The sequence below is a fragment of the Vulpes lagopus genome, chromosome 3 (genome assembly GCF_018345385.1).
Source record: "Vulpes lagopus strain Blue_001 chromosome 3, ASM1834538v1, whole genome shotgun sequence".
Taxonomy (NCBI): domain Eukaryota; kingdom Metazoa; phylum Chordata; class Mammalia; order Carnivora; family Canidae; genus Vulpes; species Vulpes lagopus.
In genome coordinates, this window is record NC_054826.1 from 49,849,142 (window position 1) to 49,863,176 (window position 14,035).

The 14,035-nt window shown below is 41.8% G+C and overlaps 1 protein-coding gene across 5 annotated transcripts in view; it reads left to right on the forward strand.

Annotated features, from left to right (window-relative positions):
• NSG2 (neuronal vesicle trafficking associated 2) overlaps positions 1-14,035 on the forward strand; it is a 100,613-nt gene that overhangs the window by 49,659 nt on the left and 36,919 nt on the right. For all 5 annotated transcript variants that reach the window (XM_041748770.1, XM_041748769.1, XM_041748772.1 and 2 more), the window contains one exon: positions 9,936-10,019. In XM_041748770.1, coding sequence (XP_041604704.1) covers positions 9,936-10,019 — 84 coding nt within the window. The remainder of the gene's footprint in view (positions 1-9,935; positions 10,020-14,035) is intronic.

Below are 14,035 nucleotides of genomic sequence, written 5' to 3' on the forward strand. Positions count from 1 at the left end.
AAAAAACAACCAAACAAACCCACCGCACAACATTTGATAATGCCTAGTGTTGCTAGCACCGAGGCAAAGCAGATCTTCTCAATACACTCTTATTGGTTATATAATTTGGTGCAATGTTTTGCAGAGGGTGTTTTGACATTGTTTATAGAACTTAAACTATATGTACCATCAATTGGTATGTTTCCTATTGGTAAGAAGTTACCTGATGGGTATATTTTTCAAGTATGCAAAGGCTTATATATAAAGAAAAACTGTGAACAACTGGAATGTTCCATGCGACTGGGCTGGTTAGATGAACTCTAGCGCACGGATGTGGAATACTAAGTGGTTGCTAGGAGAATGAAGCATTCTTGCTTATGCTAATGTGGGAGGAGCAACAGACACACAGCTCGGTTAAAACATCTTTAAAGAGCATGGCATGGAGTCATCCCATTTGTGGAAACATGTCTGTGTGTATGTTTTGTACTTATCATTCATAAAACAATTTTGGACCTGCACAAGAAATCATTAAATGTTGAGGAAGTAGGGGGATAGGAGTTGGGGGGTAGCCTGTTTGAAGATTTCCATTCCATATTTTTCATACCTTTTTTTTTTTTTTTTACCATGAGCACGTATCAAATTTTCTACTTCAAAGTAAATCACGCCCGTTCTCACAGATGGTGAGACAGTCTTAAAGCACGGAAATGACTTGCTCACACTCAAACAAGAAGCAAGCTGGTGTCCCTGCATGTAAGGGAAAGCATTATAGTACTACACCTTGAATTTGAACCCTGACTCTACCACTACTTGCTGTGTGACCCTGGGCAGGTTTATTAACCACTGTCCCTCTGTTTCCTCACTGTTAAAATGAGGACAATAATCTCTTCTACTAAGAACTGTTTTAAGGGTGAAATGAGAAAATGTATGTCGAGTTTCACCCCAGTGTCTAGGACAGAGTAGATGATAGTGCAAGACTGTTGTTATTACTGTTGTTGCTTATCACCATTCTCACCAGTTCGGTCCCAGAATCAGGATCATTGTTTGTGGAGAGTATAGGTCATGAGGAGTGCTGAGCAGTGAAGTGGGCTGGGCCTCTGGACCACAGAGGACAGGCCCAGAGGCAGATGTGTGGAGCTCTTCTATAAAGATTCCAGCCTAGGTGTCTAGTTTCCACTCAGAGTAGAAGCTAGAACTCCCTCTCCCCTGTAGAGGACCATACAGAGAGTCTCTCATCTCACCACACACTATGCTCTGCCATGCAGTTGGACAATCATAGACTTAGTGGGCTGGCTGGTGCATTTAAGGCCATACTGGTCCGCCTTCCATTCTGCCCCTGAAGAGTAAATGCCCAACAAGGAAAAGATATCTGATCCTGTGGAAGGAGCCCTAGTCTGAGAGTGAGCAGTTCCTTACTAGAGTCCTGCTTTTGACCCAATCTTGCTGTGTGATCTGTAGCAAATCCCTTCCGCTCTCTGGGCTTCCATCTCCCCATCTGTGAGTTAATGGGATTGGACAATACTACCACTAACGTCCTATGAGCACTGACATTTTACCCTATGTTTGGGCCCTTACCAAACTTTGAGGGCCCAGAGAAAGACTCAAACCCAAAAAAGGTGGAGTATGGGTTGAGAGGTAAGCAGGGGAAATGGGAGAAGGTTCCCAACTAAGTATTCAGACTCCATCTGGCCAACTTGTCTCTTTAGAGATAGGATTCATTCATTCAACAGTATTTATGGATCCTTTCTTGTGTGCCAGGTGCCACAAGATCAGGGTTTGAGTGTGATTAATTCTTGAATGGTGACATTCCTTGTGGGTGGCACTTGGATCTGAGCCAGAAGCTTAGATTCAAGATTTGGCTCTGCTTCTTAGTAGTTGTGTTGAGGTTATGAGGTCATTTCTGCTCTCTAAGACTCAGATTCCTCATCTGTAGAATGAGGGTAATCATTCCCATTCAGAGTGATTGAGAGGTTTCCAGTGATATAGGATATAAAACTTGGCACAGTGATAGTGGGTACTCATTTTTATTTTATTTTATTTTAATTTTTTTTAGAGATTTTATTTGTTCTAGGGTGGGGGGAGAGAAAGAAGAGGGTCAGAGGGAGAAAGAGAATCTCAAGCAGATTCCATGCTGAGCACAGAGCCTGATGGTGCTCAGTCTCATGACCCTGAGATCATGACCTGAGCTGAAATCAAGCACTGGATGCTTAACGGACTGAGCCACCCAGGTGCTCCTGGGTACCAATTTTAAAACAATGATAGGAAAGAGCAGGGTAATCTTGAGTTTGAACTGCCAGTTCAACCACTTATAAGTCATTTGATCATAGGCAAGTGACTGAATTTTCTGAGCCTAAATTGTCTCATTTGAGAAATGGAGTAATATTAAAGGAGATACATAAAGACTGGAAACACTGTGAGGAGAGTTATGAGAATTAACTGAGAACACATCATTGGGGCCCTGAGAACAGTGCCTGGCACATAGTAGGTGCTCAGCAGATTCATTGTCCTGCTCTGAACTTCTCTCTTAGCTGCAGGGATGAGCTGCAGAATACAGCTTAGATCTATTTTTGGCCTGTGCAAGTCCAGCTCATAAAAATACAATCTTGCTCCTTGTCAGCACTTCTGCACTTTTATTTATTGTTCTTGCCAATCCTGGGGCCTCTCCATGTGGGAACCTCTTCATTATTGATAATCCTGGGAAGTAGTATTTTAAATTTTTATGATCTGTACTTTGTGCCATCTGAACCACCATGTATTATCTGGCCTTGCCAGTGAAGGGGGAATATATCCAGACGAGGGGTCCTTTTGGGATGAATAATTTATCCCATTTTCACAATGCCAATTATGTTAAATTATGTTCTTCATATCAGCCACTGACAGGACAATGGGGACTGATGTAAAAATACGAAAAGAAAACAAATTTATATCTTTACCCACATCCACAATGATATTTGAAAATCTGGAGGTTCATTTTTCCAAATATTTGTAAAACTCCACTTTAAATGATAAAAAGAGTAGAAACAAATTTTTCCTCTTCTCTCTCCACTCCTCCCTCATTTCTGTTATTAAGAGCTTAGGACTCCATTTTTCCCTACTTTTTTTTTTTTTTTCAACTGCAGAGAATAGAGCCTTTCATTGCAAATATATTTTCTCTTCTCTCTTTCTTTGCTTATGTAAGCTGATTCCTCCAAGGTATAATTAATGATTGGCTAACATTTCTCATGCTTTCCCTTCATAGTACTAAAAAAAAAAAAAAGTGACTATTGCCATATCTTCTTTTATAGAAGGGAAATGTTTCTGGCTCCCCTCCATGGGAACAGAACACCAAATTTCATGACATGCCCAATATCTGGTTGATTCCAGTAACTCTGTAGGGTTGTATTTCTCCAGTTCTTTACATCTTTCCAGTGTATCTCACTGTGGCCAGAGGCTTAACCATTACCTGTAATATACACCTGGAAAGCCACTCTGTGGTTTATAATCCTCCCTTGGCTTTTCACTGCTTTCAGGTTCATCTTTTAGGATGCTTGGTATGGCATTCAGAGCCTCTGTTTACTCCCTCACTTCACCTGCCCTGTGCTGTGGCCACTCAAAATCACTCATTGTGGCTCCTCCACATGCCAGCCTCCTGAGTGTTTGCTGTATATGTGTGCTGGTATATGCGGTTCCCTTGGTCTAGAAAACTCTTTTTCCTGAATTTGGGGAGGCAAGAATGGAAACAAGAAGCTGGCCAGAAAAACCATTCATGGAAACATCACAGTGTTCTGAATTAGGGTGGCGGCAGTGTGACTGGACAGATGGGTTGATTTGAGAGAAGTTTCTGAGAAATGGGAGCTGGTACTGATGTGGATTTGGAGAGTGAAGGGAGGGGAGGAGTCATGGAAGAATTCCTATATTTGATTTGACATAAGCACTGGCATAGATAATGCTGCTATTTGGGGGGGGGGTGACTTGGGGAAGAAATGTTGAGGGGCAGATGGATCTGGGAATCCAAGAGCTTTGCTGCAGACGTGGTATATTTAGGGAGGTTGGTCCAAGGGCAAATGTCCAGTAGGGTAATCTGAATGCTGGCTGAGGTCTGAATTAAGTTAAAAGGATAAGGATGGACTTAGAAGTAATGGGAGTGTGAATACTCAGAGGGTACATGTAGGAGGGAAGTGTGCCAATGACCTCACCCTGAGAAATTCTAACATTGAGAGGTCAAGCAGAAAGGGAGGATCTTGAAAGGGAAATTGAAGAGAGCTAGTCAGTGAACAGGAGAACCAAGAGAGATATGGCTATGGACCCAAGGGAGAAGGACATCTAAAGGGGTAGGGAGCAAACAAGCCTACTACTGAGAGATCAAAGAAGATACCAGAGGACTGTTGACTTGCTCTAGGCAATGGGCAAAGACCTGCTTTTGATGTGGAGATAGGGTTCTAATGAGCTAACATGTCCTTAGGAGGGAAGGGAAGATATTAGGTAGCAACTTGGGTTGCTTTGGGGGAAAATGTGGCTTAGCTAAAGAGAGGAGGAAAAGACTGAGGACCAACTTGGGTCAGGTACCCACTTGACCTGTGGCCTGTGTTTGAACTGGTGGGTGGAGGAGTGGGGTTCTAAAATAAAAATAACCATTAGAAAGTCACTCAGGGCATAAGCAGCCTGTCATAAGGGATCAGGCAAAGCAGGACATGGATTCAAAGGAGGGCTATGACCCTAACTCTGCCTAAACTCATCAGCCCTCCATTACTGCAAGTGGTAAATGAGATACTTTAAAAAGAAATAGTATGTACACACATACACATATTACAGTTATTTGTGTATTTATTATAAATATTATATATAAATTATATAAATAATTAATATGTAAATTTTCTGTATATATTTGGAACTTGATTTAAATGAAATCATATACAAAAAATTTGTGTCATATTTCTTTTTTTCAAGGTAATGTTTGTAAGATTCACACTTGTGCATGGCATTCCATTTTATGAATAAACCACAATTTATGCATTCTATTAATGGACATTTGGATTGTTCTCAGTTCTGGGATATTATGAAAAAAATGGCTATGAATATTTTTATTTGTATTTTTTGGTGGACCTACAATATTTGAGGTTTTTGTTTTTGTTTTTTGTTGTTGTTTTTCTGGCACCAAAGAATCTACTAATTTTTTTAAGCTTATTTAGTATTTGGCCATCTTACTAAAGTCTAATAGCTTTTTAGTTCATCTTACTAAAGTTCTAATAGCTTTTTCTTGGACCACATTTTTATCAGATAGGACTTTTTAACCTCATATAACAGAAAACCTAACCCAAATTGGAGTAGGGCCCCCAAAATATGTATTTGACCCTATAACTGCAGAGTTCAATGTGGACTTCAGGCAAGGTGTGATCCAGAGGGCAGTGTGTCATCAGGGCCCATCTCCATTTCTCTCGGTTTCTCTTGGCTCTACCCTCTTTCATATGCCACCTTTGTCTTCATCTTGGCTCCTCCTTATTGTGTCAGAAATTTCTGCAGAAGTTTTAGAACTCAAGTCCTCACCACACCAAGCAGAGGAAGAACATGCTCTTTGGGAACCCCCATAAAGAGCAAGGAGGCTTCTTTCCCCATGTTCTTAGTCAATATTATCTTGTCTCTAATTGGTCCAAACTTTGAGTTAATTAAATTTTGTGATCAAAAGGATAGTATGCCCTGATTGGCTTAACCTAATTAGGGACCATTCCTATCATGAAGGGAGGCATCAATCTCACCAAACCACATGGCTGCCACACAAAGGGCAGTGGTGATTTCCCAAAAGGAATATCTGGGGACTTTTGATCTAAATGGATGTTAGGGAAGCAACCACAAAATGTTTAATAGGATAATTAGAATTATGTTGCCTGTAATGATTATTCATTGTCTCATTCTGACAGTCATATTTTAAAAGTTCTGTCACCTGTCTCAAAATGTCAGCTATGCATAGGGTCTTTTCAATTTATGTGGAATGATGAAGATGTTTTTGAGCTTTTGGGGAAGCTTTAGAAAAAATGTTTATAGAAATTTAGGGGCAGAGAGAAGGACTAAGAAGCAAATGCTTCTTAACATTTGTTGTGTGATGTGTTGATGCCTGAGATCTGGTGGCTAAAGATCTAGTGGCAAAGGGATCAACCCCAGAGATGGTTGATCCTCAAGATGGATTTGACAATGTGGGAAGGAATATCAGTTTTCTGTCATTGTACAACAAATTTCCAAAAATGTGATGTCTTAAAACAGCACAAATATATTACCTTGTAGTTTCTGTACGTCAGAAGTCCAGGAACAGGTTAGCTGTTTTCTCTGCTTGGGGTCTTAGGGGTCTGAAGTCAAGGCATTGGCCAGGCTGCCCTCTCATCTGGAACTCAGTGTCCTCTTCCAAGCCCACTGAGGTTGTTGGCAGAATTCAGTTATTCGTGGTTGTAGTACTGAAGTCCCCATCATCGTGAATGACCTGGCTCAGCTGAAGTTACTTTCAGCATCTAGAGTCGGCCCTCAGGTTCCAGCTACATGGCCCTCCTGTAACATGTCAGCTTACTTCTTCAAGGCCATCAGGAGAATCCTTCTCCAGTCTGCTATGATGGAGTTTTATAATAGCTTAATGTAATTGTGGGGGTGACTATGCCATCATATATGATTATCCTGTCCACAGTCTTGACGGAGAAGACTATGTTGGACATGTGCACTGGGGTGGGAGCTTGGGGGGCTATCTGAGAATGCTACTAACCATAAAAGGCAAAGGCAGTTATTGCCCCAAGGCTTAGGATCACATGACATACTGATCAGGAAATTCACTCTGCATAGAAATGGATACTGAGATGCATTATAATATATATATGCACATACATATCAAATATATACATACATACAACATGGAGAAATAGGGAAAAGAAATTATAATTCTCAACTTGTGAATATTTTCTAAAAATGTGGATTCAGAATGATCAGACATCTACATTTTCTATACCACCTTATTTATTTATTTAAAATATTTTATTTATTTACTCACGAGAGAGAGACACACACACAGAGGCAGAGACACGGGCAGAGGGAGAAGCAGGCTCCACTCAGGGAACCTGATGTGGGACTCGATCCTGGGACTCCAGGATCATGCCCTGGGCTGAAGGCAGGTGCTAAACTGCTGAGCCATCCAGGGATGCCCTCTGTACCACTTTATTACCTGACAGTTGATCTAGTGCTATCCAAAATATTTTGAATCATTAAAATTTGTAGAATAGCCTTTAGGTTCACAACATATCTATATGTACCTTACTCCATTTGGCCCTTCCCAGAATGTTTAGTTAGGCAGTAATATAAATATCTAGCCTGTGGGCTATGCTTTAAGTATTGCTTACTTAGCTACATTAATTCCTGATTCTTGCATACCCATGGAAGTTTACATGACAGCAAATAGCAAACCTTGTAGACTACGTTATGTCACACTTTTCTTTCTTTGGCCATGCGGTTTACTTTGCAGAAAATGTCTTTCCTTGGCTGTCTTACCCAGTAAACTTTTATTTTAGACGTGGTGGGCTTAGGGGGAGAGGGAGAGAATCTCAAGTAGAATCTCCAATGAGTGCAGAGCCCGATGTAGGACTCAATCCTAGAGCCCTGAGATCATGACCTGACCGGAAACCAAGAGTAGGACAATTAACTGACTGAGCCACCTGGGCTCCCTTCACTCAGTTAACTTTTGTTCATCCATCACTCCCTACCTTTTTTTTTTCCCCAGACAAGGAGGTCAGGAGCATGCTTGAACAACATTATTCTTGAGAAGTTCTCGTGTTGCTCTTGATGGACTGAGTAGGGAGGACCTACAGGCTGACAGGTGCAGGCCAGGCTCCATTCCACATCTGCTTTGAATATCCATGGAAGAAAATTTGGCAGCACTAAGAGGCAGTGTTCAAATAAGTATTTGTTATTGAATGGTCTGAGTGCTCATCTTGTATTAACTCATTTAAGCCTTACAACAATGCAACAAGGTATTTGTGTTTATTGTCCCACTTTATAGATGAGAAAACAAAGACACAGAAGGCTTTATAGTGGAACTACTGTTCAAACCCAGTACATACCCTTACACCTTCCTACAGCACTAACAGTATCACTGTCTGCCCCATAAGATATAATTAAGTGAGATCTACATGTCAAACGTTCAGTGCCTGCTATGTGGTAAGTTTGCAAAGCATGAGACTTATTTTTATTACTTGTGGCAAAGAGGCTTCTGCTTTCCTATTCTTTGGAATAAGAGATAGAAAGAAAATAAAAATAACAGAACCCACCCCACCTCCCATAAAACCTCACCCTTAATTGGCTACCCCCCCACTTCCCTATTTGAAGGAGCCAGGGCTCACTTCTGTTGTTTAGGAGGAACAGATGACAGAGAGGGGTAGGACACAAGAGCAGACCTTACATCTGCAAATGGGTTCTAGATGATGGGGCAGGAGAGAAGGGATCAGCTAGATGGGCTGATCCCCAAGCCTTCTGAACCAACATATTTAAATGCCACATGGGAGATGTTCAGTAATAGTAGTCCTTTCCCTAACCCTTTCCTTTTTGAGCTACATTTAGTCAATGGCATACCTCACAGACATAAAGAATATTCTTCATTGGAGAACTTTTTGCTTGAGTCAGTACACTTGACTGCTATCTCCAGGAACACGTGGTGGGAGTTTTCAGTGAAGATTCAGTTAAATTAAACTCCAGTGAAAAGTAAGAGTGATCATGGTTAGAAGACAGCTTCCTTTTAGCTGTGACCTTGGACAAGTAGTTTAGTATCTCCAAGCTTCAGTTTCCTTGTCAGAAGAATGAAAATAGTAGTGGTATATAGATAAAGGCATATGAAGTACTTGATCTAGTTCTGGCACATAATAAATAACTACAAAAATATTACCAATTGTCATCTCATTTAACCCTCAAAACAACCTTGTTAAATAGGGATTATGATTATGATTATTGCCCATATTTTACAGGTGAGGCCCTGAGTCTCAGACAGCTTCTGTGTTACCCCGACACTGTGGCACTTGGCCATGGTTATTGATTATCTGTCAGGTTCTTTTTTCTTCCACTTTGCCTACACAGTGGGCTGGAGTTCCATAAATGTCTTGGCAGGTTGACAGAGTAACTTGATAAGATATTAACCACCTCTGCAAAATATTCAGACTTTAGAAAAGTTTAGAAAAAAGTAAGATGATACAAAAGATTCAAAGACCTTTATGCTTTTATCTGTGCAAGTCTCTAAGTCAAATTGGAATTAACTATATGTATAAAGGTTGAGCTACAAGATGTTCATCATAACTTGTTTACATAACCCAAACTGTGGAAACAACCTAAATGTTCAACAATACAGTTACTGGATTAATTGTAGCATATGCATAGGGTGAAATATGCTACATTAAAAGGCAAAATACAATTGTGTATTTGTCTACATAAAAAATGCTAGTATGTTGTTATATGTTAAGAGTAGTTTGAGACGCCTGGGTGCCAGTGGTTGAGCCTCTGCCTTTGGCTCAGGGCGTGATCCCAGGGTCTGGGGATCAAGTCCCACATTGGGCTCCCAGGGAGCCTGCTTCTCCCTCTGCCTGTGTCTCTGCCTGTGTCTCTCTGTGTCTTTCATGAATAAATAAATAAAATCTTTTTAAAAAGTAGGTTGTAATTCATGGAGTATGAATCTGTTGTATAAAAAGAAAATACGTTTATATAAATATCACACACATATCTAATATATGCGTCTATATGCATATAAAAACATCTGGAAAAGTGTGACCCAAATTGTCACCTGTGGTTATCTCTGTTGGAATGGGGAAGTATGGGTAATTTGAACTCTGCTTTCTTGTGTGTTTGAGAGGGAAGTTCTTTGTTTTCTGATCCTTATGCAATGTACAAAAATTCCAGTTACTGAGAAAAAGAAAAGAAAACAAGAAGTGTTTCAAGTTTCCATTTGCACTAACACTGGTTGAACATTTCAGGTGATTGTGAAGACAAGAACAGAGTATCAGCCTGAACAGAAGAACAAAGGGAAGTTCCGGGTGCCGAAAATCGCCGAATTTACGGTCAGTGTCTTTATGCAAATTGTAAAGATAAGGCTGGCTTCAGCCAGCTCAAGACTCCTGGCACTAGTAGATCAGGTGCTACTGCTATTTCTATTTAGGATATTTCTAGAGGATTTCTTGAGGTCACACTGTCTGGGTCACTGAGTCTAATCAGATAACAAAAGCTCTGCCTCTTGAGTACTACTTCTGCTCTGGAATGCTCAGATAATTTGATGATTGATAAATGTGCCTCCTTTCTTCTTTTTCTCTTGTCCTTATCTCTCTACATTTCCATCAAAATCTCCAGGAAATATGACAGAAATATATTTTTAAAACCCTCAAATTTTAGTCAGTGGATGATTGTAACAAAATATAAAAAAGACAAAGGGGGAAAAAAACCTGACTTCTTAATGGAAAAAAACCCAAACGGCTGACCATCTATTTCTTGGTGGAGGGGTCATTAGGAGAACTGATAAATATGTATCACTATGGTAAGTCTCATGAAGGAGTCATGAAACGTGCTCTACAAGAACAAAAGGAGAAATCTCAAGGAAGTACCCTGGAAAAGTCACTTAGGTGGCTGAGAAGAGCACAGCTTGTGCAAAGGCCCTGAGGCTGATCCCAACTCTGAATAAGAATAAAGGCAATGAGGCTAGGCTCTAGAAGGGGATAGAGAGTAGGCAAATATGAAACCGGAGAAGTAGGCAGAGAACAGACAGTTCTAGGCTGTGTAGACTATATGGAGGAATTTGAGTTGTATGCTAGAAGCATAAAGGAAGCCTCTGAAGGACTTCAAGAAGGGGAGAGAGATGACTTAATTGGGTTTTAAATAAAGCATGTTGGCTTTTATGTGGCCAGTGGACTGTAGCAGGCAAGAGGGAATGTGGGGAGACTATTAGGTTACTGCAATAGTCCAAGTAGAGACAGTGGCTTGAACAAGGATGGTGAACAGATGGAGAGACATGGGAAGACCTAAAAGATACTTAGGAGGCAAAATCAGCCATGGTTTTACTAGAACAAGTGGTTCCTTAGATGGATATTGGAGCAGTCTGACTGGGTATGAGCCCTCTCTCCACCTCATACCAGCCAAGTGGCCACCACAAGTCTGCAAACCTCATTTATCAGATGGAGGTAGTAGAAGGGTGGCTGTGAGGGTGCAGTACAGAAGTCATGCAAAGCACTTCGATCTGTACATGGTAAGTACACAACAAATAGTAGCTCTTTAGTGTCAGCCATGACTGGGGGCTTTGAAAGTGAAAACAGCCTTTGGTTGGGTATCTGGGAACTGGAGGGTGTACATGAATAAACATGTTGGTCTGTTCCTGTCCTTCCCTATCTCCCTGCTAAATCTGGGTTTGAGCAGCTGCGTGTGTGAGCCTGAGAGGGACTGTGGCCCCTCTGTATGCATGCCTCAGAGAATGGGTGATCCCTGGACACTGCCACCCTCTTTGAGGGCAGGGGTTGCTCTTATTGTTAGCTATAGCTTCAGTGTCTGGCTCACAGTGTGGGCCCAATAAATATGGACCTGGCCTGAACTGCATCCCTGCAAGAATGTACTCAGAGCTTCAAGGGGAGGTTGAGAGTACCTTGGTGCATAAAGTATATGTAAGCTGACCTGTGCTCCTGGCAATGGAGACCGTCAAGAATATGCCCAGATTTATGTACAACAATGTTTGCTGCAGTGTTATTTAGAAAATCAAGGTATTGGAAATAATGCTACACTTTCAAGAACTTCTTCATGATTCTGTAAATAAAAGCACATCCAAATGATGGACTATTTTAGCAGTTTCTCAAGGTTTCCTTTCTCTCAGAAAGCATTTCTTTTACTCTGAATTATGGGCTTCTGAGATATTTTCATCTTTTTTTTTTTACTGTCCTATGCTTTCCAAATTTGCTATGACCATGCAGGATTTTGATAATCAGAAAAAAAGTAGAATTATTAAAATAATTTTTTAATCAAATAGAGTGTTACAAGCTTCTGATGGAATTATTTCTTATTTATCAGTCGCTTTCCAATGATGGTTATGAAGACACAGAATAATTTGGGCAAATACTTCAGAGGGAAAGTTGAGTGAAGAAAGCCAGGATTAAAATTGTGTTTTCCAGGATTGGAACTATGAAAAAACCACAAGTAAACATAGGAGAAACAACATGGCAAAAATGTACCAGCATATGCCATCTGTGGCCATGTTACAGAAGTAGTGTTGGATAATTTTTTTTTTATTCTTTGACCACTTTTGGTGATGTTGCTATTTAATCATATTTAACGCCCACAAGCCCCCAGAGACTGACATAACCCTCCATTTCTTGAAGGGGAGCCACGGCTCAGAGCAGTGACGTGATCTGCTCCTCTAGCCAACAAACAGCAGGGCCAGCACTCAGAGCTGAGCCAAAGCAGCCTTTCTTTCTAGCCACACTGCCTGCGGTGGTCACTACCCATTCTCACATAAGTGAGTCAGCTAAGAAGAAAGGAGGGGCTCAGGAGGGCTAAGAAGAAGTCAGGTTCTGGGGCTGCAGAAGCCCTCCATGCATCTTGACTCGAGTAATCCTGGGGGTCAGGAAGGAAGGGCATTGGGTTTGGGGGCAGTAATCCTTTGTCAGCACTGACGGTCAGATGTGGGCGAGAGCCCTGCCTCAAGGAACAAAATGAGAGGAAGGGAGCAAATCTGTCTATGTAAAGATGTGAGGGTGCATTAGCCTCTTTCTGCTTTCTTAAAGAGAGCTGCCTCTGGGTTGTGTGGAGGATATATCTGTTGGGGTGAGGGTAGCTTGAGGGCCTGGGAGGAGGCTTTGGAGGAGAGTCTGAGGGTCTGAGCTGTTGGCTGCAGCAGGTCTTGGGGTCCTAGGTGGGCTGTTTTGAAGATAGAATTTATAGGACTTGTTCCTGGTAGGAAGAAGAAGGACAGTTAGGGGAATCCTTGGTGTGTGGCTTGGCTAGCTGGGCTGGTGGATACTGTCCACTCTAGTAGGAACTGGAGAATGTAGGCTGGGGGCGTGCATTGAGTGAGAGGTGCCTGGAGCATATGGGCCCTGCATGATGGTCTAGTCACCCTTGTATGTGAATGGCCTGGGGCTCAGGGTTGAGCTCTGTGCTGGTGAAACCAGAGCTGGAAGTCAGAGAATTCCCAGTTAGTCTTTAAGAGTGTGATGCTTAGGAAACAGTAGCTGGGCTGCCTCCTGAGGATATTGCTCATGGCAGAGGTAGCCATGGGGATGGCAGAGATGCACCTGCCCCTCATTCTAATACCCTCACAGAAGTGGTACAGCTCATTACTTCATATTTCAGAACTGACCTGGACAGAGCAGCTCAAAGCAACGTGAGAGAGAATGAGAGGAGAGAACGGGCAGGGGGAGATGAATTGAGAAAGATTAGCTAAAAGAATTGCCTGAAATTTCTGTCTTTTCTAAAACTAAGAAGGCTCCTGTGAGAGGTCACAGACTTGAGAAGGTGTTCTATTTGAGAAGACAGGAGCATGCAGAAAGGAGCCCCTCCTTCTTTCTTGGTCTTGGAAGCTGGGTGTTCCTCTAAAGCTGATTTTGCCATGGAAGGTGCTGTGCAGAGTGCTGGTGCATCTGGCCACACTGGCAGACCTGGTTGTTCCCCAGGCTGGTATGAGAAGGAACTGAGTGTTGCATTTAGAGGACAGTGTGTTAGTTTATGACAGGTGTTTTAGGATTTTGGGGCCAGAGTGACCTGGGAAACTAAGATCACAGCTCTGTTACCTCCTAGCTCCATGACCTTGGGAAGGTCCCTTCACCATTCTGAGCTCCTGATTCCTCATCCATAAACCAGGACACACTGTTGACATAACAAATAGTGTAAGTCCTTGGCACACTCTAGATCTTAAAGAATGATCATTTTATTTCTTTCCTGTTCAGAGTCTTTCTTCTTCCTGGGTTCTTAGCTTCTTGCATAATTAGCCAGCTTTTGACTGTTGGTTGAGACAAACTTGGCCCTTCCCTTCTGGCTTTCCCCCTTGAGAATGTGGCTGGGGAAACATGCAGAATTGTTCGAGGGTGGCCAGTTCAATGTCAGG